The following is a 26217-nucleotide window of genomic DNA, read 5'->3' as shown; positions in this document are numbered from 1 at the left end:
AACTCTTCCAGAAGTCAATATTTGACTCGTACCAAAAAATTCCCTCAGCGTTTGCTGATACAAGAAGTAATATCTTGTCACGTATGTCCCAATGAAACGGTTTCTGCTTAAAACATGGCCTATTTGACTGAAGTACTGCATATAAACAAGTATGTAAGAATTCGACAAAGAAGGTAAATGAGGCTGAAGCAGGAGCTGCAAAGAACAGGTCAACCTAGAGAGGTCCTTTTTCAGGGGTCTGCTGTAACCAGTTTCACAGTGCAGATTAGCAGAAAGTCACACCATGATGCAAATGAGCACAGGAAAACAAAAAGATGCCCTTGAAAGTGTAACAATTATTAGGTTTATTTTCCAGTAAAATATTCACATAACATTATCAGAATGGAATGGTACAGATGAATTCAGACTGATTTTTAATTAGTTTGCACATAAATATTTTTAAAATCTAAAAATTTTATGATCAGTTTACAGATTTTAGTAGAAATTTTGATTCTTACAAAGCAAGTATTGCTTTACTATTGTCATTATTCCAGTCAATAATATGACTAATAACTTTTCATGTTGAACAAGTGTCTGACATTGACATCTTCAATAAATCAGCCCTTTGCAGATCAATCCAAGAAGAAAATATTATTGAACTGTGTTGCACAAAGCTTCTTCACTTCTTCTGTAGAAAAAATAAAAATAAGGTATGTCAGTATGATATTTCACAGGAACCTCTGCAAGAAAAACCCCAGGGATCATCAATGAAAATATAATTAAATTCAAACAGAAGAAACCTAGGAGTTTCTAATGTAGAAATATACTTAATTGTATTCTGTCTTCAGTAAGAGAAAGTCGAGTCAAGTCTGGTGTTTCACACTGTCTGAAAGATGAGTTGCATTCTGAGTAGCTCAAGTGTAAATGATGGTTTGAGTTTGCTGCTGGGCCGTTTTACACTGCAACAGCGAAAGACTGAGCTTCAACACAGGAAGGCACATTGTAACCCCTCTGCAGGGGAGGGAGGGATTGGTGTAGGCTGTTACAGTAAATCAAGTCAGCAAAACTCTCCCTATGTGCCATTTAGCAGATGACACTTTGGGGGTAGCAGTGCTCCCTCAGTTTATCAGGCACAGAAACACTCATTTACTCTTTCTATATGGCAGGTTTGATCCTCAAAGACAATCAGGTATCATCGTGTAAGTCATGCAACTCATTCCCCTTTTTAAAATTTAGGCTGCTAGGCTTTGGTCTCGGAAAAGTATTCATTCTTCCCCATCATCCAAGTGAGCACATGGCCGCCTGTTAAAACAGAGTGCCCTAAAGTCGCTGCAAGACTCAAACTGCCATTTGTCTTAGTCTATTTAAAAGCTTATTGCATCTTAATTTGCCCTCTTAGTCATAGTAAATCATTCTCAAAACAGCATTAGAAACAAGACAACGCTGGAGTGCGGATCACTGATGGGATAGACATGCTGTACGAGTAACCTACCCATGGATCACTGGCAAATAAAACCTAACTCACATGTCAATATGTCCATCTCTCACCTCTACTAGGCTTCATTAATTACTCCTAAACTAAGCTCACAGAGCTCTATTATCTGAAGGAGGAAGAATGACTGATTAATTATTAAGAATGTCTGCTGAATATTTATGCTCTTCTTTCACAGCTGGTAGAAAGCAGACTAAAAACTTATGCAAACTTACCTCGTCTATCATAGATCAATCCCTCTCTAGATTTCTTCTGAGATGGATTTTATTACTTCTCCAGGGACATACATTTTAGTAGTAACTGTATTTAAAGGTAATAAAACAAACAATCCTTACCATTAACTTCAATCAGATTTGCGTTTTTTTGATTCAAAATAACATACAGTTCTCGCTGGTCAGACTTTTTCCCAACTACCCAGTAATCACTCATTGCCTTCACAATAATTTCCTCATCTTCTTCAACTCTGAAAGAAGTTTTAGAAAGCAAAGAAGGTGGCAGCAAGGTCATTTTCAACAACTTTATTTGTAATCGTTAGGACAGCTTATCATCATAAATCGTTGGGGTTGTACAGTATCAGAGACACACTACCAACACTAGCTCAGGCTTCAGAAGTGGCTTCTGAGGACAATTACATCCCCAGCTGAGCAAGTCATGAGTTTGTCCAGCAGCCACATGCTCCAGTGCTCTGAATAAACACCCATCCTCCGTACGGCTGGAGACACACGGTATAGAGTTATGATTTGCTATGCAGTGACCGAATACCGAAAGTTGGAGATGGTGTTGTGAAACTAAGCTTTCGCTGATCTCATTGTTAAACCTAGAGCTGAACTGTGCCCAACAACAAGATCTATTACATAAAGCTGTCACTACCCAGTACTTCCACAACATGATGAAACATTCTTTTTTAACTTATAGAAAAATTAAAGCCTTGTCCTTCAGCAGAGCGGGAAGATTGCTAGTCACTAGTTAGTTACGGACATCACAATCATTCAGCATTTTCGTGTTCTTTATTAATTTTTATAGTGACAGAGGGTCTCTCCCACCTTGACACACAATACCCACTGAGAAGCAGCCAGTTCTCTTCTCTGTCAGCAGCACTGTAGGAACTGCAAGGTTTGCGTTTCGTCTGTTGTCTGAGCCCTAAAAGCAGCCAGCTGTTCCAGAGGAGGGTGCGATACAGGCAGAAGCGGGTTTCCCTGTCCTTTATACTACTTACCCACAGATTAGGCAGACTTCAGTGCAAAAGCACAAGGCTTCACATCCCTTCTAAGTTTGTTATGGCTACTCTGAAGCTTCAAATAGATTAGATGTTTTCTTGAAGAGAGGCCCTGGTCCTTCTTTAAATTGTTTTTCGAAAGGACAACTGAAGACAGACTACTTCTAAACCAACACAAAACACCAAATATGACCCATGTTACACCATTTATCTCACAGAGCTACAAGTAGCCATCCGTGAACAAAAAGAGATGAAAGCTCCACTTGTGAAAAAAATCTCCTTAGCAGGAGTTACAGGCTATTTAATACTTAAGCATTACCTGGAGAAGTCACTGTTGATGTCACCGAGAATCTTCATGAGGTCAGGGTGAACAGATGCAAGCGATACACTGGGTGTTTTCCTCATGTGAATGGTACTTTTCTCTGCCAGGTTCATGTGATTGAAATAGATAAACTTAAACTGAGGCTCCTTCTCAGCCCTAAGATTTAAAAAAAAAAAAAAAAGTAGTGAATACCGACACCGACATGTTCTGTAAGCACAGGCGTCACAGAGAACAGGTAACGAGCCAGTACAAAGCTTACTCAGACATCCTGAAGTTACCTTCCCATTGAAAAGATAAAGGTTCATCAAGATTTGCGGCATGATCAAACTTCATTTTAACGCTTTTAAAAAAAAAATAATAAAAAAAGCGCCAGCCTGCAAAAACAACCAGTTTTTCCGCTTCGGCGCCAGTGAACAGGCACAGGGCAGCCTGAAGGCCTTGTCCCACTAACCAGCGGTATTTGCATTTTTCTAATGAGCTGTTTTTTCTCTGTCCCCATTTTGTTCCCTTGCTCCCCTGTGCCACTCCAGTCTGGTTTGAATGGATGCTAGGTCTTTAATTTGATTGATAAGTAATCTTCCACTCATGTGTCTGTTATTTGTTACAATCAAAAGGAAGAACTCTTCCCCTCATCATTTGTGTGGGCCAACCAAGAGACTATTTTCAAACTCCTGCCTTGGCAGCCTTCCTCTGTTTCCTCTTTTATTAAGTTAATATGAAATCTGTCACTTAGAGCTGTAGTTTTGGTAGAAGTCACAACAAATTCAGACCGGCAAACACTGGCTATAGCAGTTGGCGCTTGTGGCTATGTATTATTTAGAATCTGGTAGATACTGTGATGACACCACGCACCTTAGCGAACGACTAGATACCCTTCCTCTCTGTCACCCACATCCATTAGTCTCAAGAAACTGTATCATGTTTTCAGGGCACCATGGCATTAAACTTTAAAAGAGGTAAAGCTGCCAAAGCCAGTCCCAGATGACATTAACCCCCCCCTCCCCCCAAGTTTAATGATTTAGTAGACTGGCAGAATTTCAAGCACATCCTATTCTATACCCTGCAATTTTGCTGATTTGGCATTCTACCACTAAATAAGCTCATTCACACACCAATCTTTGGTTTAATTCCTCTTTTGTTGTCATATGCGATGCTGTTCTTGCTTCCCTAACTAACAAATCTATCTAAAAATAAATACGATTTTATGGAAAGCCAGCTATAGTTTTAAGTGAGGTATATTTTCCAAAGCATTAACATTCTTTTTCATTTGACATTTCCCCCCCAAGTCATTACCTTAGTCCTGCAAAACAGAAAAAATAAGAGTTTTTTCTTCACCTACTATACAAGGCAATGCTTCAAGTAGTAGTAATTCTGGAAAAAAGTACTCAACTTTCAAGCTTGCATTGTAACCAAATAATCCACTTACTAAAGTCCCCATTTCAAACTGTTAAACAAAAGTTGTTCTAGTATTTAGCCCTTCATTTTCCCTTTGGATTTGTAACAGAGTTACAGACACTCCGCCCAAGCTGGAAGTACCTGTGCCCAAGGTACTCCTCAGAGCTAGTGCTGTCAGTGTCCATTCGATGTGAAAAATACAGTTCTCTTTGACATTATACAGAATCGCAGAAAGTCAAAGCAGAAGTCCAAGGAAATCAGCACAACAAACACACTGATATTTTTTATTGTTTTGTTTTTTTTTCAACTCAAATGTTCTACTAGCCCAAGGGCTGTTTGTGAACATTATGAGATTCTGTTTTCCTCAAGAAAAGTTAGAAAGTATGAACTAAAGTTAAGATTTTGCAGGAACTGCTACTTCTCTGCTTCAACATGGGGGTCAGTGACAGATGACTACCCCTTCAGCCGGCACGTTTCCCACCTTGCACGCATTTCTGCAAGTGCAGTAATGTATAGGACTCAGCATCTCCACGGGTCAGCTAGGTTCCACATAGGAAAGAAGCAAAACCTGTAAGTTCCACCTCTTGTATCTGAGTAATCTGCTGTCAGCTGGGGGATGAGGAGCTGGAATCTCAATTGACAATACTGAAATTTATCTTAATATTTACATTATTTTTTCTGCAACAATTATGCACATAGAGGATGAAGGTTTCAGCAACCGCACAATAAACATTAGATCCTAAATTAATAATATATACGTTGTTGCATATTTAGGTCTCCCTGAAGTAACAACAGGCAGTTTATAAATGCTTAAGATGTGGAAAGGCAGATAAACATCATTTAAAGTACACAGTTAACTCAATGCTTTCAACATTTGGGCTCACATTACCATTATTTAAGCAGTTCATTAAACCTACTTTTTAACCAACTAATGGGGGACTGCAACAGGAACAGACATGTGGTACAAACCCCGATATTCTCTTGTTGATGTTGTACTGTTCACATATGTCCGATGCCAACACGGTGAGCTGAGGTCCAACAATGCTGTCCAGTTTACGGCAAAACTCCAGCGTAGGTGGAATGGAAGCTAGGGGGTGGGTAAAGGAGAGGGAGAGATGAGATTCTCTTCCCACAGCTGAAGGTACAGTTTCTGTAGTTGTTTTCATTAAACATCAGTGAGAGTCCTGGCACAAATTTCTCTCTTAATTATAACCTTATGGATGATTTTGAAAGCACATGGCTAACTGAAGCAATATTTACTCATTTTATTGTGTAAATTGAGTTAGTTACACCACTGGAACAAAAATCAAAAGACTGATAAGAGCCTTCACGAAGAACAGACTCAAATAACAAATTAACGAGAGTATTTTTCAAGAGTAAAATAAGCTGCATGTAATAGCATTTTGTACTAGGTCTTGCCAAGTAAGTGATGCTAACAGGTACTTACCATCAATCATAAAGCAGACAGCTGCACTCATGGCCTGGAACAAAAAAAGTTAAAGCAAAAAAACACATTTACAACAGGTTACCTCAACTACCTCAAATAAATGACAACAATTCAGTGAGGTCACACAGAGGTAAACCAGTTAAATTACAAAAATAAACACCAAACCAGTTTAAAGGTAACCCTTTGATGGGATAATCTCTTTGCAACCCTGCACAACACAGGATATTTAGGGTTTTAAAATTCAGCCCAGTTAGCAGTTTCTAAGGTGGAGTGGAAAGGTAAAATTTGCTAAAAATGCATTTTATGCAAGGATACGTGTCTGCAAGAAACTTGCATTTAATTAAAAAAAAGTTAGTTTTTTGTTTTATTGTTTAATGCTACATAAGGCCAGGTATGAAACCACTTAAAGTAACTGAAGGCTGGTATTCGGTTTTAATAAAACAACTGTTTGTTTTGGGGAGAGTACAGGAGGAGACAGAAGAGGATTCAGGCTTTAAAGCTTGTTGCTAGAAACACCAAAGAGTTTCCTGTCTCTTTGCTTTGACCTGGTCATATCACTGCATTTTTTTTATATAATTCATAAGTACTTCACATCATTGTTGTCTTCATTGTGTATAGATTCCTAATTCTGTGGAATAATTGGAGAGAAAAATGTAATACCTTATAAACAATTAAATGAAGCTCTTCGTAAGTGTCATCAGTGTTAACAAATATTTTGGGGAAACGGCATTTTGCTTCCGGATCATTAAGATTTAAAGGTCCAGTAAGAAACCTAGGAAATAATTCCATAGGTCAGACACCAAGGAAATAAACCGCGGAGATCAAAGAAACAACAACAAAACTCTTTCCGCATTCAAGTTGTGACTATCTTTAAAAACCCTTTGTTTGTTGCTACTGGGAAAGCACTCTTCCTTTGCTCTCCAACAGTACATTCAAATTAGTTTTATGTAGAGCAGTGGTGTATTAGAAACACCTAAACTTGGGGCAGGGATGGCTGGACACAGGACAGGGAGTGTGTGCCAGTGCCTTGATCCCAAAAGAATACAATAAATCAGGCAAGAGGAATTATTGTGATTAAAGAAATATGTCCAAACCCACATTTATTCAAAATAACGTTGCTCAGCTGCTTAAGTACAGAATTGCCCACTCTGACACACTGAGCACAGAAGAAAAATAAATAGATAAATCTCTAGAATAATTCTACACCTTTGTCTGAAGTGCCTGACTGAGAAGAAATGACAGGGGCACTTCCAAAAAATTTCATGGAGTGCATTAAGAACAGCGGGGAAGAAAAATAAACACGTCATAATGTTAATGAAACCTTTTCTCTTTTTTTTTTTCCCAGAGGTCAAGTTCTACATTGCACCAACTACTGTGTGACCCTCTAGAATGAGCCGTGTGTGGACTATGTACTCAAAAGACTCCTCCCAAACATTTTGCCCTCGAGGGAAGCAGCAGTAGATGGTGAGAGTAAACAAGAGCTACCTTCCATAGTGTTGTAGATTTCCTGGCATTTCAGCACGGATTGGAGAATCTCTTCCCGCTAACTGAGACGAAAAAGAACACACGCAAAAAAAAACCAACTTAGAGGTATTTGCTGTTACTTTTTGTGGAGTGCCTTTAAATCAAATAAAAGAAAACCATCTGCAGAAATTACCACTCTTGAAAATGTATAGTCTTGGTGTAAGGTGAAGGAGGTACAGCTAAAGCATAAGAGATGCTGACAGAGCAGGGCATTCTGATTTTGCATTTATTAATTTTAAAACTTCGCTTATGGAGCTTTTTGATGTGTGGAGGGATAACTAACTCCGGTGGTTTTATGGCACTCCATGCTGCATTTCACCATGAAGTGATTTCACCAAATGAAGTGATTCATTTGCAGTATTGAACAGTCATCAGGTATCGACATTCAGTGAACTCTCTATCACCATCCCATGTTCAAATCATCAGCACAATTCATGTTGTAAGCGTTAGGTGCAAATACTACTGAGCTTAGTAAAGCGCCCTGAAAGCAACAAGTCTCAGAATTCCTAAACTAAATTTTAAGAGGGGAGGGAAGAGAGATACTCTTCTCTGGTATTTTAGCCCTTAATGGTACCAGATAAACAAAAGAATTAAAAAAAACCCCAACCAAACACAAAACCCAAACCCAAGAACAACCTCTTCTCCCCCCGCAAACCAACTCCCATACCTCAGGCTCCATGTGCCTTGGAAACAGAGACGTTGTGAGATATTTGTACAAAATTCTCATGTCATCTTGTTCAAGTCCACTCCTAGAACATCAGGGAGAAAAAGAAATGCAAGTCATGCTTGTGCAGCAGTTCAGATTCCTCTAACCAAAGCTCAGGCAAAGCACACACCAAACTAGCAACATTTCAATGTCTCAGTAGATTCAATCCCAGAACATTCATTTTTAATAAAATGTTAGGTTTTTTGCTAAATACAAAACACATCTAAATTAGCCTTAAACCAGAAGAGAAATAGTAACAATATTTAAACAAAAATCAAGTTTGCTATTCTTAAGTCCATTTTTAAGTAGAACTCTTCACAAGCATTGCAACTTGCTGGTTCAGAACCACATAAAGAACAATCATTTAATTAACCTTCTCTACTAAAAGGTCCTACAGAGGAACCTGTGTGTATGCACAGAGGCTCTGTGCAATGGAAATTACAAGAACACTTCTCTAGCTGCTCCTCCGGCCAACTTGGATGAAATCATTTGGTATAGGTTAGAGATTTTAAAGCCAAAGATAAATGCCCTTCTTACATATGACTCGTCTTACCATCCAGTTTTCTCATTTTCATGCAGCTCTCTCACTGTCTCAGAAGCTTTGCTATTACGGCACTTATTTATAGAAGAAAAAGTTAAAGACACAGAAGAGTTATTGAACTACCTACCAGATAAGCTGGTCATTGTAGAGAAATGCAGTATACTTGACTATGTTTAGGCTTTCTTCCATCCTATTAATAAATGACTGAATTTTCAAGTAAGTCATTTTATCCAGTGGAAAGAAGCTGATTCCACAAAACACATCCAGCAGATCACAAGACTGTAAATGCAGTGTCTGCAAGTACTAAGAGAATAATGACAGTTGGTTTTTAGAATTCAGAAAACTTCCAATATGTAGATTTAAATGACGAGTTGAGTCTAATCCCCAGTAATCTACACTAACAATCAAAAAAATAAACCCTTTCCAATTCTGCTTGTATGACATACTCCTTCATGTGGGGACAGACTTTTTTAACAGAGCCTGTAGCGACAGGACAAGGGGTAATTTTAAACTAGAAGAAGGTAGATTAAGAGTAGATACAAAGAAGAAATTCTTTACTGTGAGGGTGATGAAACGCTGGCCCAGGTTGCCCAGAGAGATGGGAGATGCCCCATCCCTGGAAACATTCAACGGGGCTCTGAGTGCCCTGATCTAGTTGAAGATGTCCCTGCCCACGGCAGGGGGGTGGACTAATGGCCTTTAAAGGTCCCTTCCAACCCAAACCACTCTATGGTTCTATGTGTGAATATGACTCCCAATGTCAGCTTGCTATTATTTAATCATAGCGACAACAGCTGTTAAGGCTAGCTCAAGATCTTTTGAGAGGATAAGAAAGCACAGCCTATCTTACTATTATTTAATTTGAGAACTAACTCCATAGAAATATTAGCAGATAAATTCATTAGTTTTCAACACGCAAAGGAAGAGATACTTTGTATTATGCTCTTTCTTGATAGACTGTAACCTTTAGCAAGAGATTTCAAATGCACTATCAAACGTTCTGCTCTGTGAAAGATGAGTTATCCAGTGGCTCCCTCTACAGTCATTTCACATTACCAAAACACCAAGAAGTAAAATACTTGCAGAAAAGTAGTATGACAGATCTCTGTCACAGTTTATAATCCAAGTCTGATTACCTTTCAGAGTTTCGGCGCAGTCCAAGCCTGCCAGCAACATGCAGCCAATTAGTTCAGTAGGGTTATAACAGGACAATTTGCATGACCAAACTTTTTAAGCGTTTCTAATTCCCCAGTGAAAAAGAGAAACAACTTTTCCTTGGATTTCTTTCTGTTATACAAATCTATAGCGATTACTGTTTTATCTTCAGTAGGAATTTCAAAGAAAAACGATGTTTTAAAGATAAAAATCTATTACTTCCCCTTTTGCCATGCTCTATTTTTTAATTTAGTCAAGACAGAAGCATATGCCAGCTAATCAGACAAGAACTCCTTATGCCAAGTGTTCATTCTAGAGTCTACAACAGTCTTACAAAAAACAAGCAAAAAAGCCAAAAACCCACAAGCAAAGGCTAAAAATAAAAAGGAACTGTACTTTTGTTTACACCGACACAATACTGTGTTATTTTAAAAACCTGCTAAGAGAACAAAATTTTAAACACCCGTATACAGTGTCTACACTCCATCATTATCAGAGATATCTACATTCGCATCTCTACCACAACAGAACTAACTGCTGACAGCAGTCCTCTGTTTCCTTCCGTGCAAACGAGAAAAATGGGGGCAGGCAGGCACTGTTGCCACCTTTTAAAGCTAACTTGATGAAACTTTTCATGTAGGAACTCAAAATTCTGCCAGACGTGACTACTCAGTCAGTTATTCATGTGAAAAATACCTGAATAATATTTGATGGATTTCTTGCTCAGAAATAGGTTTTGCTTCCCATCCTTTTACTAAAACATTTGCTTTTAAAGATTGAAATTAAATTCTGAAGACTAATTATAACCAAGGCAGTATTTCCTGAAACCTTATCAGGCATGACTACTAATTCCACGTGGGGGGCAGGGTGGCAGGGAGAAGTTAAAAATTACAACTATCCGTTGCTTCACAGCACTGTGGGACTTTCAGTCCGCGCCTGCAGTTGTGGAATCTCCACCCCTGGGTATTTTCAAGACTCAACCAGGCAAAGCCCTACACAGCCTAGTTCAAATTCAGTGTTACCCTACTTTGAGGGCTGAACTAGATGACCTCTCCAGATTCCTTCCAACCTGAATGATTCTGCAACAGCTACTCAAATAGGTCTGCACAGACTTACCACGCTAACTAATTCAAATGTTAAAGCAGAATTTCCAAAGGATGAACATGATTCCATAAGAATCCATGATTCCAAGCTGTTCCATGAAGCCATAACCCTGCTTGTGGTTCAACTCCCATTTAAAGACCCTACCATGTTAGTAGGAAGCAGGAAGTATTTGAAAAAATAGCCAGACTTTTGTGTTGCCGCTACACCTTTTCCACTGCCTATGTGTTAGTTACACTGCAGCCACCTAGAGAAGATTTTTGCATTTTATTTGCAATGCAGAAGCACACTGTATGTGCCTGCAAAATAAGGTCTTACCCGATGGAAGAATTTCTCTAGTCTCTCCTTTAGAACTTTTACACCTCCATCTTCCATGGCTTTCAGGAATGTGCCATTGAAAAGCTACAGTTAAAAGAAAAAAAAAAAAATCAGTCAGTTGGGTATTAATTTACAATAATTTCTTCTAACTTTGCCATGAATATAACTAGATTACAATACAGCTCCTGTTTCTCAGTACTTGGACTCCACATAGATGCAAATGTAACCCTTCTTTATTGAAAAGATCTCTCTCAAATTTGCAGAGTCCAGGTATGTATGGCAGCAGTGGTAGAATTAGATTGAAAAGGAAACTAAACTCTTTGATGGTAGAGAAATTATTTATCTGTGTCGCTTAAGTATCTTACAGTAGCAGGTAAAGGCCATCAATCTGGCTTTTAGAAAGCAAGAGCATATCTCCAACAGATAATACCTAACACCGTCAAAATCAAATGCTTTGTAGTGTAACTGCCTGCGAAAGAAGAAATCTGGACTTCAGAGAAATTAGAAGGCTCTTATTTTTACAATAAGGTAATGAACCAGCACAGGTAACTGCAAAAGCTTCATTTTTCTCTTCCATCAACACCATTAGAGCTTCAGGAAACGAGCAGACAACAGTGATGAGACAAGAACGTCAAAGCCATGACGAGCTTGCACATCCTGATGCTACCATGAGGATCTCTTCTCCGCCCAGAAGAGGAGCCTGTATTAACTCTACCTTGTACATGCTGTAGCACTGCTGTAGCACCGAACTATAAACCTTGTCCTGCAGAAAAGAGAGCAGGATATCAGTATAAGCGGAGGCAGAATTTCAAATATTTTGGCTGAGCTACAGATAACATATGTTTTTGAAGAGCCAGCAAACACAAATTAGAAAAATCAATCTCTGCAAAGTTAAATAGCATTTTGAGTCTGGAAATAGCATCTGGAAATTTCTTTGTACTTATAAAGTACTATTTCAATAAAGGGAGTCCCTTCCCCCCTTACATTTAATACCAAAAGCACCTTATTAACTCATGCACATGATACCAGTTAGAATGAACTTATTTCTGACTATTTTTCTCTTCAGCCAGGTCACAGGCTAAGGGAGGTGGGACACCACAGCAGGTTTTTACTGGGCCAGGATCTTAACCCCGATGAAAAAAATACTTATTTTATTGTTTGCCTGGCAAAAGAGTGCCTATGATACCAACCCTTTTCTTGGATCACAATGAGGAACAGAACTAGTGCACACTGTAATGAATGGAGACAGCACAAGCAACCAGCTTTGTAAACATTATCCCACCCGGCCAAATACCTTCCTGTATCCAATTAAGCTGACCTAATCATACTGCAGTTTGGACAAGAAATCCCATAGCAGTTGAGCTGTTTGTTTTCCCACATTATTAATAAAGATTACTAGCAGTCTTGTGAAAATATACTTAAGAAAGTATACATGTATACTTAAACCTAATAAAAACAACTAGATTTAAAATCTTGCAAGAACAAACAGATCCTCATAAATATTCACCTATTCCAAGCTAGAAGTCTCACAGCTGTACATTTTACTTATGTTTATTGGGTGATGTTGAACTGCTATCTGGATAATCCCCTATCTTGTTCTCTTCTTTATTGAAAAGTACTTTGCCCTTTTTCCATTTATGGAAATATATATAAAAATCAATTTGGTGGCAGCTCAAGAAGAATCAAACTAAGATATTTCTGGAGGTACTCTTAAAGTACAACATAATCCGTTTGGAAAAAAAAAAAAGAAAGAAAAAGTTCAGTATTACCAGTAATTCTTCTTCCTGATATTCATAGACTGGCTTTCCATCTTTGTGTTTTTCTATTATGGGATTCCGTACAACCTAGAAAGTGGAACAGGCTGGTATTAGACAATGCAGAATGCATTGAGAACATTGCAGTATGATGTGTTAGAAATATGCATATCATATGCATAAGTACCATGACCATCCAGAAATTTTCTTCAGGTTCATGGAAAAATTGTCTATTCTTCTGCGTATGTAGGGATTTTGCAGGTTTTGTTGGACTAAAGGTCCTGGAAAGAAAACATATATGTAGACACAGATATTTATACACACAAAAAGAAAACACATGATTGTGTTAGCACAAACACTGTGTTTTAAATTTCCCAATGAGCCATGCACTCAGACTTCATACCTCGTAAATTGTACTATAGCTTCACATAGTCCTACATTTCTAATTTTTTCATTCTTTTCTACTTCATTTGGGTGATAGAAGAGAATCTTCTTTTCTTCCTAAAATTTGAAAAAAGAATCAAAGCAAATGTATTTTAACAGAATGACAGTGAAAGAATACCGAGTTCATGGTTTGCTTGTTTTTTAACTTTAATCTCTTAACTTCATAGGCAGAATTTTATCTTGTACCTAAATGGGCTTCTGTAATAAAAGGCATATTTAAGCACACTTAAGCAGTCAGTCATCCCAAGATATCTCAAAATGCTTTACAAATTGAAGGCTATTGAAATCACAGACCCATGTCACTTCACAGCTAGCTCAAAGCAAGGATAGCTTCAAAGCCAGATCAAAACACGGCTAGCTTCAAAGCTAGCTCAGATTGCTCAAGGACTTGTCCAGTCAAGTTCTGTCTGTCTCCAAAGATGGAGATTCCGCAACCTTTCCGGGCCCCGTCCTGCTGTTTGACCACCTTACTGTGAAAATTTTTTCTTCTATCTCATCAGAATTTCCCTTGCTGGAACTTCTTCCATTACCTCTCACCCTCTCACTTCAAGAAGAACCCGATTCCATCTTCTATAGCCACCCTTTAGGCAGGTGAAGACAGCCATCAGACCCCCTTCCACATCATCTCTTCAGGCTGCACAAATCCAGTTATCTGAGGCTCTCCTGCTACATCATGGACTGCGGCCCCCTGACCAATGCAGGGGCCCTCCACTGGGCTTGCTGCAGGCTGTCAGCATTTGTCCTACTCTGGGAAGCCCCAGATGGACACAGTGCTCAGTCTCACGAGTGCTGAACAGAGGGGAAGCAATCGCTTTACCTGAGCTGCTCCTGCAGGCTCACACACACAGCCCTGTACACTCTTAGTTTCCACTGCCACAAGGGCACACTGCTGATTCACACACAACCCGTTGTTCACTAGGACTCCCTGGGCCGGTTTTGCCAAGCTGCTTTCTAACCAGTCGGCCCCTGGCCTGTCATGGTGCATGAGATTATTCCATCCCGCAGCCAGGACTTTGCGTTTGCCTTCGTTGAGCTCCACGAGGCTTCCGCGAGTCCCTTTCCTCAGCTCACCGAGGCCCGAACCGAGCTCCGAACCGCAGCCCTGCCTCCAGCGTATCATCAGCTTCCCCCAGCCCGGGGCCACCCTGGGCTTGTTAAGGCCGCGCTCAGTCCCATCAGCCTGGTCGTTAGTAAGGACGTAAGTACGCTGCCCTGTTCAAAAACTAGTTACACTAAAGATTTATCACATGAACCACACAATACGCTGTTATCTAAAAACAGAAACTACACCTTGAATTTACTTATTAAAGATCACAACAGCAAGAAGATACTACCACTAACTTGATTTTAACTAAGTTAAACGCTAAGCTATCTACCCGGAGAAAATTATTTTCAGAAAAAGCGACTGCATCAGTAAAAGCGAAGTTACTGACAGACCAGCTCCCCACCCCCAGTATCGCACAGGCCGCTGTGGAAAGCGCTCTGGGTTACCGTTCCTTTTTACTCCGCAGCAGGCGGCTGCCGCTGCCGGCGGCTCCGCCGCAGACGGTCGGTACCGCCCCGGTGCCGGCGGCGGGCAGTGCCGCCGCTCCCGCCCGCCCCGCCCCGCTCGGGGCCGCCCCGCGGGCCTAGGCCTCGGGAGGGGCCGCAGAGCCCGGACGGCCGCCTCGGGGCCCTGCGGCGGGCCGGGCCGGGCCGGGCCGGGCCGGAGCGGGAGCGGGGTCGGGAATGCCCTCCCCGCCCCACAGCCCCACCCCCCCACCCCCTGGTACCTCTCCCTCTTTGGGCCCCAGCTTGGGGTTGTAGATGAAGAAACTGAGCAGAGTGGGAGCGAGCTGCTTCTCCTGGCCGGCTCCCCCCACCGCCGCCGCCGCCATATTGAGCCTGAAGCGAGCGCGCCTGGGGCCGGCAGCCGCCACACACCATGAGGGAGCAGCCCAGGGCCCTCCGCCGGCGCCGGCCCCGCAGCACTTCCGCCTTCTTCCCCCGCCCCGGAAGAGCACGGAGCGGCGCCGGAAGTGCTGCGCGGGGCCGGCGGCGGGCCGCGCTCGGCAGCGCTCCCGCCGGCGGGGGGAGGAACGGCAGGTGTCCGGCTGGAGCGCGGGGCTGGCCGGGCCGGGGCCGGTGCCTCCCGGCACTGCCCGGTGGTCTGGGGGCTCGCGGGAGCCTGGGGGGCCGGTCTTCCCTCAGCAAGAGACCGTGCCTGGCCGGTGCGCCCTGAGCGCTTCCGGGGCTCCCCAGCCACAGCCCCTCCGTCGGCGGGGAGCGCGGCCCCGGGTGCCGCAGTGCCAAAGCACGGTGTGGCCTCCCATGTCGGAAGAGCAAACAGCGCAGTTCAGTGCCTTTCTCGTCCTATCAAAGCTACTGGCAGCTGAAAAAAAAAGTAGAAACGCTTTATTTTTAGAGGTAAAATCCGAGATTTGAAAGATGACATCTACAAGTTTGAATGTGTTGAAGGAAATGTCATCCAGCATCACTTAGTGGAGGTAATCCTTTCTCCATAAATAGATATATTACATTTAATCCGATTTTTTTTTTTTTTTTTTTTTTTTGTCTGGCACATTTAAGATAGTGGCATTTTACTAATAAAGTACTCCGTATTTATGTTACTTTTCAATTCCAGTTTTAATCAAAATTCATGTGAACTCAATTAGAAGTAAAACCAGCTAGATGGTAAAAGATGGATCACTTTGCTTCTCTATAGGAGTATGAACTTTAAGAATCTGAATAAACTTACATAATTGCTTAAATGGACACTGAGGTAAGGTATAAAAGATAAAATTGAGCATCTCATTTCGCCAGATCATTTAGAAAAACATACCGGCAAGCTTTCTTAAATTTGTGCCAGATTAAATCTGAAAGCAAACAGTATTTCTTGAGTTTTTAATTTTTTGTGTTTGTTATTATTTCAGTTCCTATCATCACTCAGTTTATATTACTTTCAGTGCTGGTAGTGTCATTCTGGATGGTCCCTGTGAGCCTCCGCAGCTGATGGCTTACTTGAGAACCCAATTCAGTGCTGGAGGAGCACTGTGTGGAATAAAGATGCTGTAAGACTGCAGCAATTTAATATTTAATGTCTGTACTCCAGAAGCGAGTGGTGTAAGCAGGAGAGATGACCACTGTTTCCCCCTGGGTTGGTGAAGTCGGCACGCAGCTCTGCCTCGTGTCCCCACTGCCATGCCCTGGCTACAAACCCTGCCCGACTGCGCCTCAGGGAGGCGGCTGCCTCCTCTGAGGGAGGGGAGGCACAAGATGGCGGGAGCTGCTTCTTGTGAGGGAGGGGAGGCACAAGATGGCGGGAGCTGCTTCTTGTGAGGGAAGGGAGGCACAAAATGGAGGGGGATGCCTCCTGTGAGGCAACAGGAGGCAGAAAATGGAGGTGCTGGCTGGCTGTGAGGTCTGGTCAGCTTGGTAGGCAGCCACACTGAGGCCCTCTCAGGCTGGTTCAACATGGAGTTGAACATGTGAATTCATGTGAATGTATTGTGTGTGCAGACTCCCTTTCCACGGATGCAGAGCTTGTCACCACCTTGGGGTCACCTTTCCTACCTGCCTGTATGGCATTTAACCCAAACCTCTCAAGAGCTGAGCAGCTTCTCATGTTGTGTGGGCCGGGCAGGTTGGAGGGACACCGCGCTGATCCATCGCAGCAGACAGAGCATTTCCAGTCAGTGCCAGCTAGGTCTCAAACAGCTGTAGGAAGTGTTTCCAAAGCTGCAGAGAGAATCTGATTTATAATATAATGTTTTCAGAGAGGCCATGGCAGAAGGTGGCTCCTGCCTCTAGCCAGCACAAGAAAGCAGGATGGGGGAAGGTCCGGCTGTGCTGCGCTCCACAGGCTTTCCTCGAGCAGGGGCTGGGGAAGGATCAGGCCAAATGTGTTCAGATGCGGTGTCCAAATACAGTAATTCTTGCTTACTACCCTAAAGCTGTGAGTTAAAATTCAGCAGTGTGTGCAGATCAGCCCTTTAGAGTTATGGTCTGTCTGTTTGAAGGCTGCAACACAGACGAGAGAATTTCTGGGAACGTCCAGTAGGGGTTGAATATATCAAATGAAACCAGCAAAGCTGCCCCCTCCTTGTGCTGTACTGTGGGGTTGGGTGTGGTCAGGACTGCAGGCCAGAGGGGAAGTTAATTTCTTTATTCTACCCATTTAATGCAAAACATGGAAATTCTTAAAATTGGTGGTATTGATAGCAAAATAAGTTAATTTTTTACCAAAGAGACTCTGAAACTGTAGTGACTGTGGATTTTGGCTTGTGTTGGGTTCAACCTTTAGCTGTGTGTTTGTTCAGGACTTAATGCACTGGAGATGCTGGTCTATGACTAGGGTGCTTATTTACTGCTGAAATACAAATACTGTTGCAAGGGATATATAGTGGAGGTGTATATGGCTGGACAGTGGATACTTGCTGTAATTGCTGATTGATAAGGAAAGTGTTTCTGTGCCAAACTTTCCCTAGGAAGGGAATTAATGTATGTGTAGTGATTGCTAAAATATAATTCTGCTCAGTGCAACCTCATCTCCAACTTGACATTGCTTTTGGTGGAAGTGTTCCTGAGAATCTACAAAGAGTAAATGATAACAGATTCAATTAAATTATTAGATTTCTAATGTACAAATTAACAGGGCAGGAAGAAACTTCGATTGTGGTTCCAATTTCATCCCATCTTCTTAATTGTATGTGCAGTAACACCACACCTTGACATTTGCGAAGTGGCATCAGATCACCCTGAGTTTGAAATGCGATTCCTAGCCCATGATTATGTAAAATTATACTGCTGCATAAGTACATTGGGAATTTGACAGGACAGCTCCTGCATCAACAGACAAATAATTAACAACTTTATGATTTCCAATTTATTAAAAAAAAATACATAGAAGTAAGAAATAGTATCTTCAGCATTGTGTAGTCATACTTTTTGGTTTGCTGAGCCTATTTCTAAGTACTATTTTGAGCACTTCCGTCAGCTGCATAGTAGCAGACTTAACAAAAAGGTATACTATAAATCACTCTGGGTGTTAGAGCTGACAGCTGTAAATAAATACAGCTGACAGCTCAAATAGCTGTTCCATTGACAGTATGTGGTCTAAATGTGTCAACAAATGTGTAGACTCAGCAGTTTGGGATTAGTTTAGCAAATAAATTACAAAATAGTGCTGCCATCCAGCAAAAAGCATAATGCCTGTGTATCCCCGGTCTGCGCGCTTTGTTAATGCTGGAACAGGCCTGTGTAGCTCTGTGTGAAGATACAACGCTGCGGCTAGATGCAGGTGTCCTGCTAAGAGTGGCATTCATCCCTCCCAGATTTCTGCTCAGTGTGATGTCAAGGAATGTGAGCAGCTGAGTGTCATGGTGAGTAGAGGTGGTTTAATAATGGATGTATTTGCTTTGCAGGATCAGAGATTTCATAAAGGAAGGTAGTAACTTTACACTAGCTTTGGTTATGATTAAGGATACAAAGTCACTGAATAACAATAAAAAGCTACTTTCGTGCCAAACTTGGGCTGTTTAAATGTTTTGATTTGTTTAATGTGTTTAACAAGCATGTTGTTACTAGCCTGGATCTGTAGTACATGTGAAAGAAAAGCTGTGACGAGAGGATGAGGAAGGGGCTAGACAGTTAAAAGGATTTCAGCTCTGAAGATGAATTATAGTAATATAGTATAGTACAGTATATGTTAATATGTTAATTATTTTCCTGCTGATCACAGCAAGAAATGAGAGGGAGAATTACGCGAAGAATTATGTCATAGATTGACATATTTAAGGCATGGTGGGTTTTATGGTTAGCGGTTGAATAAAGCCGCTGTTTATTCTTTTATATTTTAATTTTAACCATTCACAGACAGGGTAACATGACACAAGGTAATATGGGGTAAATAATGTGAACATCAAATGGAACTCTGGAGACCTGTATTTTAATGGAATCACAAGTATTCTGGTATTTTCTAAAAATGTATTTTTATAGTTGTTATGTCTAGTGAATAATTTTAGTATACAACGCACAAGTGGTAATTCTGATAACTAGTTGCAGCTTTTGCTGCAATCTGTAAGCACAACTGTCAGTAGTAGCTGATTTCTCAATGCTGCTTCTCATGTCAAATCTTTGTAATGAATGCAGTTTATTAATGCAGTCCCTATTTCCATCCCATCCCTTAAATACATGGTTAGAGAAAGTGGCTGCTCAGTCCCTTCCATGAGCACCCATATCCACATGTTAAATGGTGGTTAAATATGGTAAATAGTTTTTCCTTGCTTGTTAGTCAATGAAGCCCTGTCCAGGAGCTTTCTCAATTACAAGCCCCTACTTGAAACAAGTGGAATTCTGCATACCCTATCTCTAGAAGGAGGGTTACTGATGACATTTTGTTTTAGGCCACGGAGCAGACAGCTATCTGTCAGTGAGTAAATCCAGTTTGAGTTATCACTATCACATGTTTCACAAGAGCATTCAAAAGTATGATTTACCATTCCAGGGGTTCCAGGGAAGTGATAAGTTGTGTTTTAAGGTACTTTTTTCCTGATGGAAATGCATGGAAAGGTTCCTTTAACTGCAACAGTTTGGATGTTAGAGAGATCTCAAAATAGGTCAAGTAGAGCCAGTGGGTAGTATGTTTTCTGTTTGGTGCTGTAGTGCACAGCTTGTGTACAATAATAAGCTATAAACAAACAATTGAGACATGTTTTGAATTGGTAATGAGGAACAAGATTTTTCTAAAGCCTTTACATACAAACCAGTTAAAAGGATACGTGTCAGGCCAAGAAGTGCTTCCCCGGGCTTTTTGTTCCTTGCCTCTTGATTTGGCCTAAGTACATTTTGTAGTCCGGATGTTTTACAGGAACTTCAGATGCAGACAGCTGTGATATATTCTTCTTTCTGTGAAGTGAAGAAAGTTCTAATTTCACTCACAAATTTGTTGTGAGCCAGGACACTGTACGAATCTTCTGTCCACCCTCTGTCCAGTGACCTGGTCCAGCACTGTGTTGCAGAATAACAGAATTTGTGCTGGGCCTCTGCGTTTCTTTGTCTAGGTCCACGGTGCAAAGGCTGAGACATTGAGAGGAGCTAGAGTTCGGAGTGCAGTGGCAACTGGAAAATACTTTATTTTACTAGGATTTGTCTGCCTGACGTAATATGATTAGTCAAGGTCAGGACACTTAATTGTAAGTGAAATGGAGAGCGATTTGTTTGTTACTTGCATGTGAACTAGTCCCAAACCCTTCTGTCATCAGACTGGTTTCATTGCCAACAACACACTTTATTTCTTTTGAATATCCTGTGACATCCATCTTATGCTAGGAGAATCTCTATGGGTCAGATCCTCAGCTTGTGTAAATCTGAGTAATTGACATTCTAGTGATTTATGCCAGGTGAGCATATTTCATAATGTTAAGAAATATTATTAAAATTCAATGTTCGTTTTTTATCAGTTTGTATTATTTATGCACAATAAAAGGAAAAATGTGATCACCGTATTAAATTCTCATGCATACTGAGCCTACCAACTTCCAAACAACTTGTGTGACAAATTAAGCTGCTTGAAAACATTTTGAAATGGGACAAAAATACTATTTTCAGCCATCAACTGTTAAGAATTGCAGATTTATATATATGTTTTTTAAAAAAGCAGTAGATGTTCTTGGCTGATTCGCCAGTACTTGGCTCCCTAAAGAGTGGATGGCCGCAGAGAAGACATAGAGGTGAGTACTCAGGGATGAATCATTACAGAATTTGTATTGGCGCACCTGTCTAGGGTGTCTTGCAGGATGGCACTCTATGAACTTTTTTTCACACTGAGTAAAGGAGAAATTTAATTTATTTAACTGTTCTTGCTTCGATGATGAACGTGTTTGAGGCCAACAGGAATTTTTCAATTACTGTTTTGTTAGGTTTGAAAAGTACAGGGTAGGAGAGAGAAAAAGGCCTGGCATATCAAAGCATTAGCTGTATGGGCTCTCTCTTTGTGACTTTGTTGCTCTGGAAGGTATATAGCCCTTCTTGCAAGTGCGTTCACATTCTTTAGTCTCTTCCCCAGCGATAGCTGTCTAGCTCATAAAGAATTCAGTTCTGGTTTTGGTGTTTTTCTACACAATTACCAGTATTTATAGAGACTTTTGAAAAGAAACAAAATGCAGTTAATTTTGAATGTAGTAATTTGCAGCAAAGGAGGAAATGCATCGAAACTGCAGTGACTCTAAACCATTCACTTTGCTGAAAAGGCTTATATTGTGTGGCAGTGACTCCTACAAGCTGCGTATGTGAGCACTGGAGTATATAGAACTTGTTAATGTTGAGAAAACAAGTGAATATATAAATAATCAATCAGAGCATCTGAACATCTCTCTTTTCTGATGATTGAATTGTTTATTCATAAAAAGACATTTCTTCAGCGTCCCCAGAGATGGATGCTTTTGTGAAGGACATTTTTAATATGGCAGATGTAGCCCAAAAGTACCGGGTAGAGTACGTTGGAGCTTTCTCAACATGCATTTCTACAAATTCTTCCTCCGCACTTTTAGTCCTCCCTATTGAGAAAGCTAGAAAATACCACCAAGAAGATATCTTTTGCTTCCTCTCTGCTTTTTAAAGCCTCACAGTTATGTGAAACCTCAAGTCCACATAGGCTTTCCTTTCAATTCTTTCTGTAGGAAAGCATGTGGGTTTTACTTTCTTGTCCTCTTAATTGGCTAATGTAAAAAGAGCGGTTGGAAACTGCCACTTCACAAGCAGAAACCACTTCTTAAGCAGAAATGTATGAGTGCTTTTCGCTTGGAAGTCAGTAAGAGATTTTATCCTCACCTACCTCACAACTGTATCTGAGCTTCTAGTCTTTGACGAAGATCTGAATGTTTTGAGAACTTCAAGCTTAATCCAGAAGGTCTATTGTAAATGGAACTCCCACTGATTTCAAAAGATGTTCCGTATATGAAGGTCTGATAAGATCAGGGTATGGGAAGGATTAACACTTTCAGTTTATGAATTCATACCTTTCAGTTTAGCAGTCAGAATAACAGACACAAGCTACTGTATATGATTAATTTTTATTGGATATTATTAAGGGAAGTGTCCGCTAAAATAGAGTTTAGAACATGGTAAGTGGTCCACGCAATGAAAAAAAATATTATTAATCAGTGTTTCATTATGTTGCTAAGTCAATGAACAAATAACAGACACTGTCAAGACAAATAAGGGACTCCTGATTTTCAGGGTTTTGGAGCGTCTCGTGCAGATTCATCCCAATTCTATCTTGTTCGGTCCTTTTGAACCTCTAAGACTGCACCATTTCCTGGAATTCTGTGAAAGATAAGAGAGTATTTACAGTAGAACTATTAAAATGAAAGGATTAGTACTAAAAGATTAGTGGCTTATCAAGAGATTTAGAATAGGAATGAAGAGAAAACAATTACCTGATGAGATGACCAGAGGAGAAGAAACGTGCGGAAGAGAGACATTGTCTAAACGTCCTCTTCTAAACAACAGATGGAAAGGCAGTGTTTTGCTGACATTTATAAGGAATAATAAAATGTTCAAAGTAGTTTTAGCCTGCTCTCTGCATAATACTTATCTTGGCCAAAACCAATGGAATAGTTAATATGGAATTTGAATAAGAAGAAGTTCAGAGCTCAAGAACAAGAATGAAAAGCGAGTCAGTGTGTCTTATTAGCTGTTTGTAATGCTTCAGCAGGTGAGAAGTGTTGATTTAGAGCACAGTCGAAAGCCAAGAACAGTTTGATGTGGTATGATACTGTACTGTGTTGTGCAATAAGATGCTGTTATTTGGAAGATCTTTTAAATGGTTGGCTTCTGTGAGTTAGAGTATCTGATCAGGCCTGTCGCTGAACAACTGTATTAGTACATAGGTTGCTTCATAAATCATGTGTGTTTATTCTGGCACATTTCCTAAGGAACGGGATTTAATTCCTTCCAAAGAAAGAAACAGAAGAGTTCTGTCCTCCTAGCGCAGTGAGCTGGGGAATCTGCATGCCAGCACATTCCCTGCACGCTATTCCCTAAGCCCCTTTCATGCTCGTCTAGGCAGCTTGCTTCTCTCATGGGGCAAGTTGCCATTTGGCTGTGAGCCTTTAGTGTGAGTGTGTGCTTCCTGTTCCAAATGGGATAGGAAAATAGGGAATTAGGAGATCTAGAGGTTTCTGCACTGAGCAGCCATTAAATCACACTGGCATTTCCATCGGGTGAGTGCAATACGCTGCTTCCTAAAACAGCTGCTCCTTCCTATCTGGTCCTTAACCTGCCGCTGAAGATAAATAGCATCCATCCCCATGCACAGAGCCTGTTGTGGGATCTCGTGTCGGGGTAGTAACACTCGATCACTCTGTTCTCCTTATTATGGAAAACAAATACTGAACTATTGTACTGGGCTGCTGAACTTGTAGCTCTCGCAGATTGTGAATGATTTCACTGACTAGTGGAACTTCTGTTGGGAGATACCTGCTGTAAATGAGCTGGTGTACGTGCTGTTGATTCTCCTGTGGAGGCCTGGCTCTTTTGTCCTTGCTTTTACATTTGTGTATTACAAGTGATGCTCATGCTGCTTTATATCAGAGTATGTGGGAGGAGAAATAAGGGGTGGTTCCTTTCAAAACAACTGGAAATTTGTGAGTGAGTGACAATGAGAACGTTCCTTAGGGCAGCCTAGGTGGGGTTTTTTTGGCCTGCTCGTGCAAAAGCAGTTGCAGAGATGAACCTGTAAGATCAGGAAGCATTTCTGCCCTTAAACAGATTGCTACTGCAAGGGTTTCAGTAAAATCGCTGGAGGTGCATTAATGTACTGTCAACATAAAAGAGAATCACACATAATTCGCAACACATCCTGAGGTGCCTTATTCTGTATATAAATAAGTTAATACCTTCAGCCCCGATTTTACCATCCCCGTCATGATCTGCAGTTGCCAAGAAGGTCTTGGTTTCTGAGGTGGTCAACACTCTGGCTCCACACTCAAACCTCTGAAGGAAATACCTAGGAAGAAAAGAACTTTGATGATGATTTTCACATAATACTATTCTTTTATGCTGGCTGTATAATCGAACTGGTAGCTCGTTATAAACAGATTATTTACCACGATAGACAAGCCCTCCAAACACTGCTTTGTTTGACAAGCTAAACCTTAGTCCTGTACATTTCTGCTTTGTAAGTCCGGCCCTGATACAATTGATTCTGCCCACTACCAAAATCCAGCCCCAGGGAGTTACTTTTTTCTATACTGAGCATTAAAGGCAAGTATTTACTAATTTGTTCTTCTCTGTAGGGATTATCTAGTTAAATACACCTTTCAGAATCTGCTGAAGGTTTTATCAATGTTTAGCATAACTTGTGCTTACATTTACGGGACAGTTCTGGAAAGTAAAAAGTGCTGACTTTTGGGTAGCCTGTAAATAGTTAACATAGAAAATCCTTACTTGAGCTCGTCTTCCTCAATAAAGCCACTTTGATCATTGTCGAGGATCCGGAAGATCTCCTTGAGCTGGCTGCTACTCTTTTTAGACATCCCACTGATCTGAAAGAATTTTTTGGGACTAAAGGAATCTGGAGCTGAAAATAAATTAAGAAATAAATTAACACCAGACCACTGCAGTCACTGTTCCTAAACAGTCTGAGGATGCTGCTTTGGTACATTTTAGTTGTTCTAAACATGAATGATAGATAAAGCCTGTCAAAGAATGAATTTTGCCATACTGCTTCATACCCTCCTAAACATAAAAAAAATATCACACCAGAATAGGTTGCAAACTGATAATATAAACCAGTCACGAACAAAATACACTGTGACAGCTAAGCAAAGAGATTACAGAAATCTGTTTACAGTATGCGCTTGTTCAGTATTCCTTTGGGACCGAACTAAGCTTGCCATGTGTTATACAAAATAAGAGATTTTTAGAGTTTTAATTGTTTTCTCACCTTGGCAGTCCCGCAGAGCAGCAGCAATATCCGAAGGGCTTAGAATGTCTGTAAGGCTCATTTTAAACCTGTGCAAAATAGTATATTGCAAACAGATTTGTGAAATGCAAATGCATCTTACAATGAATTGGTTTTTCTGTGTTTTGAAGAATACTATATGGCTAACGAGACTTCTAAGGAGGTGAATCTGTTCCATCAAAGTGACATCGCTGTTATTCCTAAACAAATTAGAAGATTTAGTACATTACTTCCTTAAAAATAGCAGTGCTGAAATAATACTTTTTAATGAGATGGATTATGTTTAATGATGTTGTGAGTTGAAGATCAATTTTTTATCATTTACCTGCATCCTATTTAAGTACAGCACATTTTTAAACTCTATGTTTCTGTTAATAATTAGTCTTACTAGAATGCACGGCATCTGGCAATACAAATAACAGTATATGCAGTGGAAAAAAGAAAGTCAAGAAGGTTTGCTTCTGTTTTCTCCCCCAACTGCCCTGAAGAATAAAAAGGAAAAGAAAACTGATACTTATCTATATAAGGTCCATCCATATGTAATTCCAGCAATTAAAATAAAAATCTTAGAACAATGGTTATTGTACTTACTACTGGTGCAGCTCTGCACAGTAATTTAATTTCATTAATCTCAAGTCAGCTGCTCACCTTTATAGTTTTCTCAGCTAGGTAAAGGAAAAATAGCTGAGGAGATACCAGGCAAAATAGTAATGTTAGCTCTGGCTTGCCACTCTGGCTTATAAAGGATTCAAAAGGTGACAATAACCACTACTTAGGTTACTGTTTCATGGATCAAATGTTTGATCTGAGACCCAGCTCATATTTCTTCCTTAGCTAATTAAACTTTTCTTTCTATTTATATCCTAAGATAATATGGAC

General features: G+C 40.6%; 2 protein-coding genes across 3 annotated transcripts; both read right to left on the bottom strand.

The window, feature by feature from the left end:
• Window positions 1-327: 327 nt before the first annotated feature.
• Window positions 328-15334, bottom strand: CCZ1 (CCZ1 homolog, vacuolar protein trafficking and biogenesis associated). 2 transcript variants are annotated; one of them, XM_082490419.1, is made up of 15 exons: window positions 15167-15334; window positions 13354-13451; window positions 13138-13231; window positions 12966-13040; window positions 11912-11959; window positions 11197-11280; window positions 8750-8925; window positions 8043-8124; window positions 7337-7398; window positions 6512-6623; window positions 5852-5885; window positions 5374-5491; window positions 3007-3165; window positions 1807-1934; window positions 328-667 (listed from the first exon to the last, which is right to left on the bottom strand). In XM_082490419.1, the coding sequence occupies exons 1-15, from the start codon at window positions 15269-15271 to the stop codon at window positions 612-614; spliced, it is 1431 nt and encodes a 476-aa protein (XP_082346545.1). In that variant the 5' UTR covers window positions 15272-15334; the 3' UTR covers window positions 328-611. The 2 variants fall into 2 exon arrangements, with proteins under 2 accessions (XP_082346545.1, XP_082346546.1); XM_082490420.1 differs by lacking the exon at window positions 1807-1934 and having other exon boundaries at window positions 328-1771.
• Window positions 15335-22671: 7337 nt separating this feature from the next.
• Window positions 22672-25384, bottom strand: LOC309677476 (parvalbumin, thymic CPV3; the record flags this gene model as incomplete). The annotated part of the gene is made up of 4 exons (XM_082490280.1): window positions 25321-25384; window positions 24822-24954; window positions 24272-24381; window positions 22672-22697 (listed from the first exon to the last, which is right to left on the bottom strand). Exons 1-4 carry the CDS (start codon window positions 25379-25381, stop codon window positions 22672-22674), a joined length of 330 nt encoding a protein of 109 aa, XP_082346406.1. The 5' UTR covers window positions 25382-25384.
• Window positions 25385-26217: the final 833 nt, after the last annotated feature.

Source organism: Vanellus vanellus (assembly GCF_965231255.1).
Source record: "Vanellus vanellus genome assembly, chromosome: 14".
NCBI classification, from domain to species: Eukaryota; Metazoa; Chordata; class Aves; order Charadriiformes; family Charadriidae; genus Vanellus; species Vanellus vanellus.
This window is presented reverse-complemented; position numbering and strand designations above follow the sequence as displayed.

Excerpts from the sequence above, each read along its gene's own strand:
- CCZ1 (XM_082490419.1), bottom strand. The coding sequence starts at position 15,271 with ATGGCGGCGGCGGCGGTGGGGGGAGCCGGCCAGGAGAAGCAGCTCGCT. Across the intron at positions 8,125-8,749 it reads TACAATGACCAGCTTATCTG|GAGTGGACTTGAACAAGATG; the intron begins GTAGGTAGTTCA and ends CTGATGTTCTAG. Across the intron at positions 6,624-7,336 it reads AATCTACAACACTATGGAAG|GTTTCTTACTGGACCTTTAA; the intron begins GTAGCTCTTGTT and ends ATTATTTCCTAG.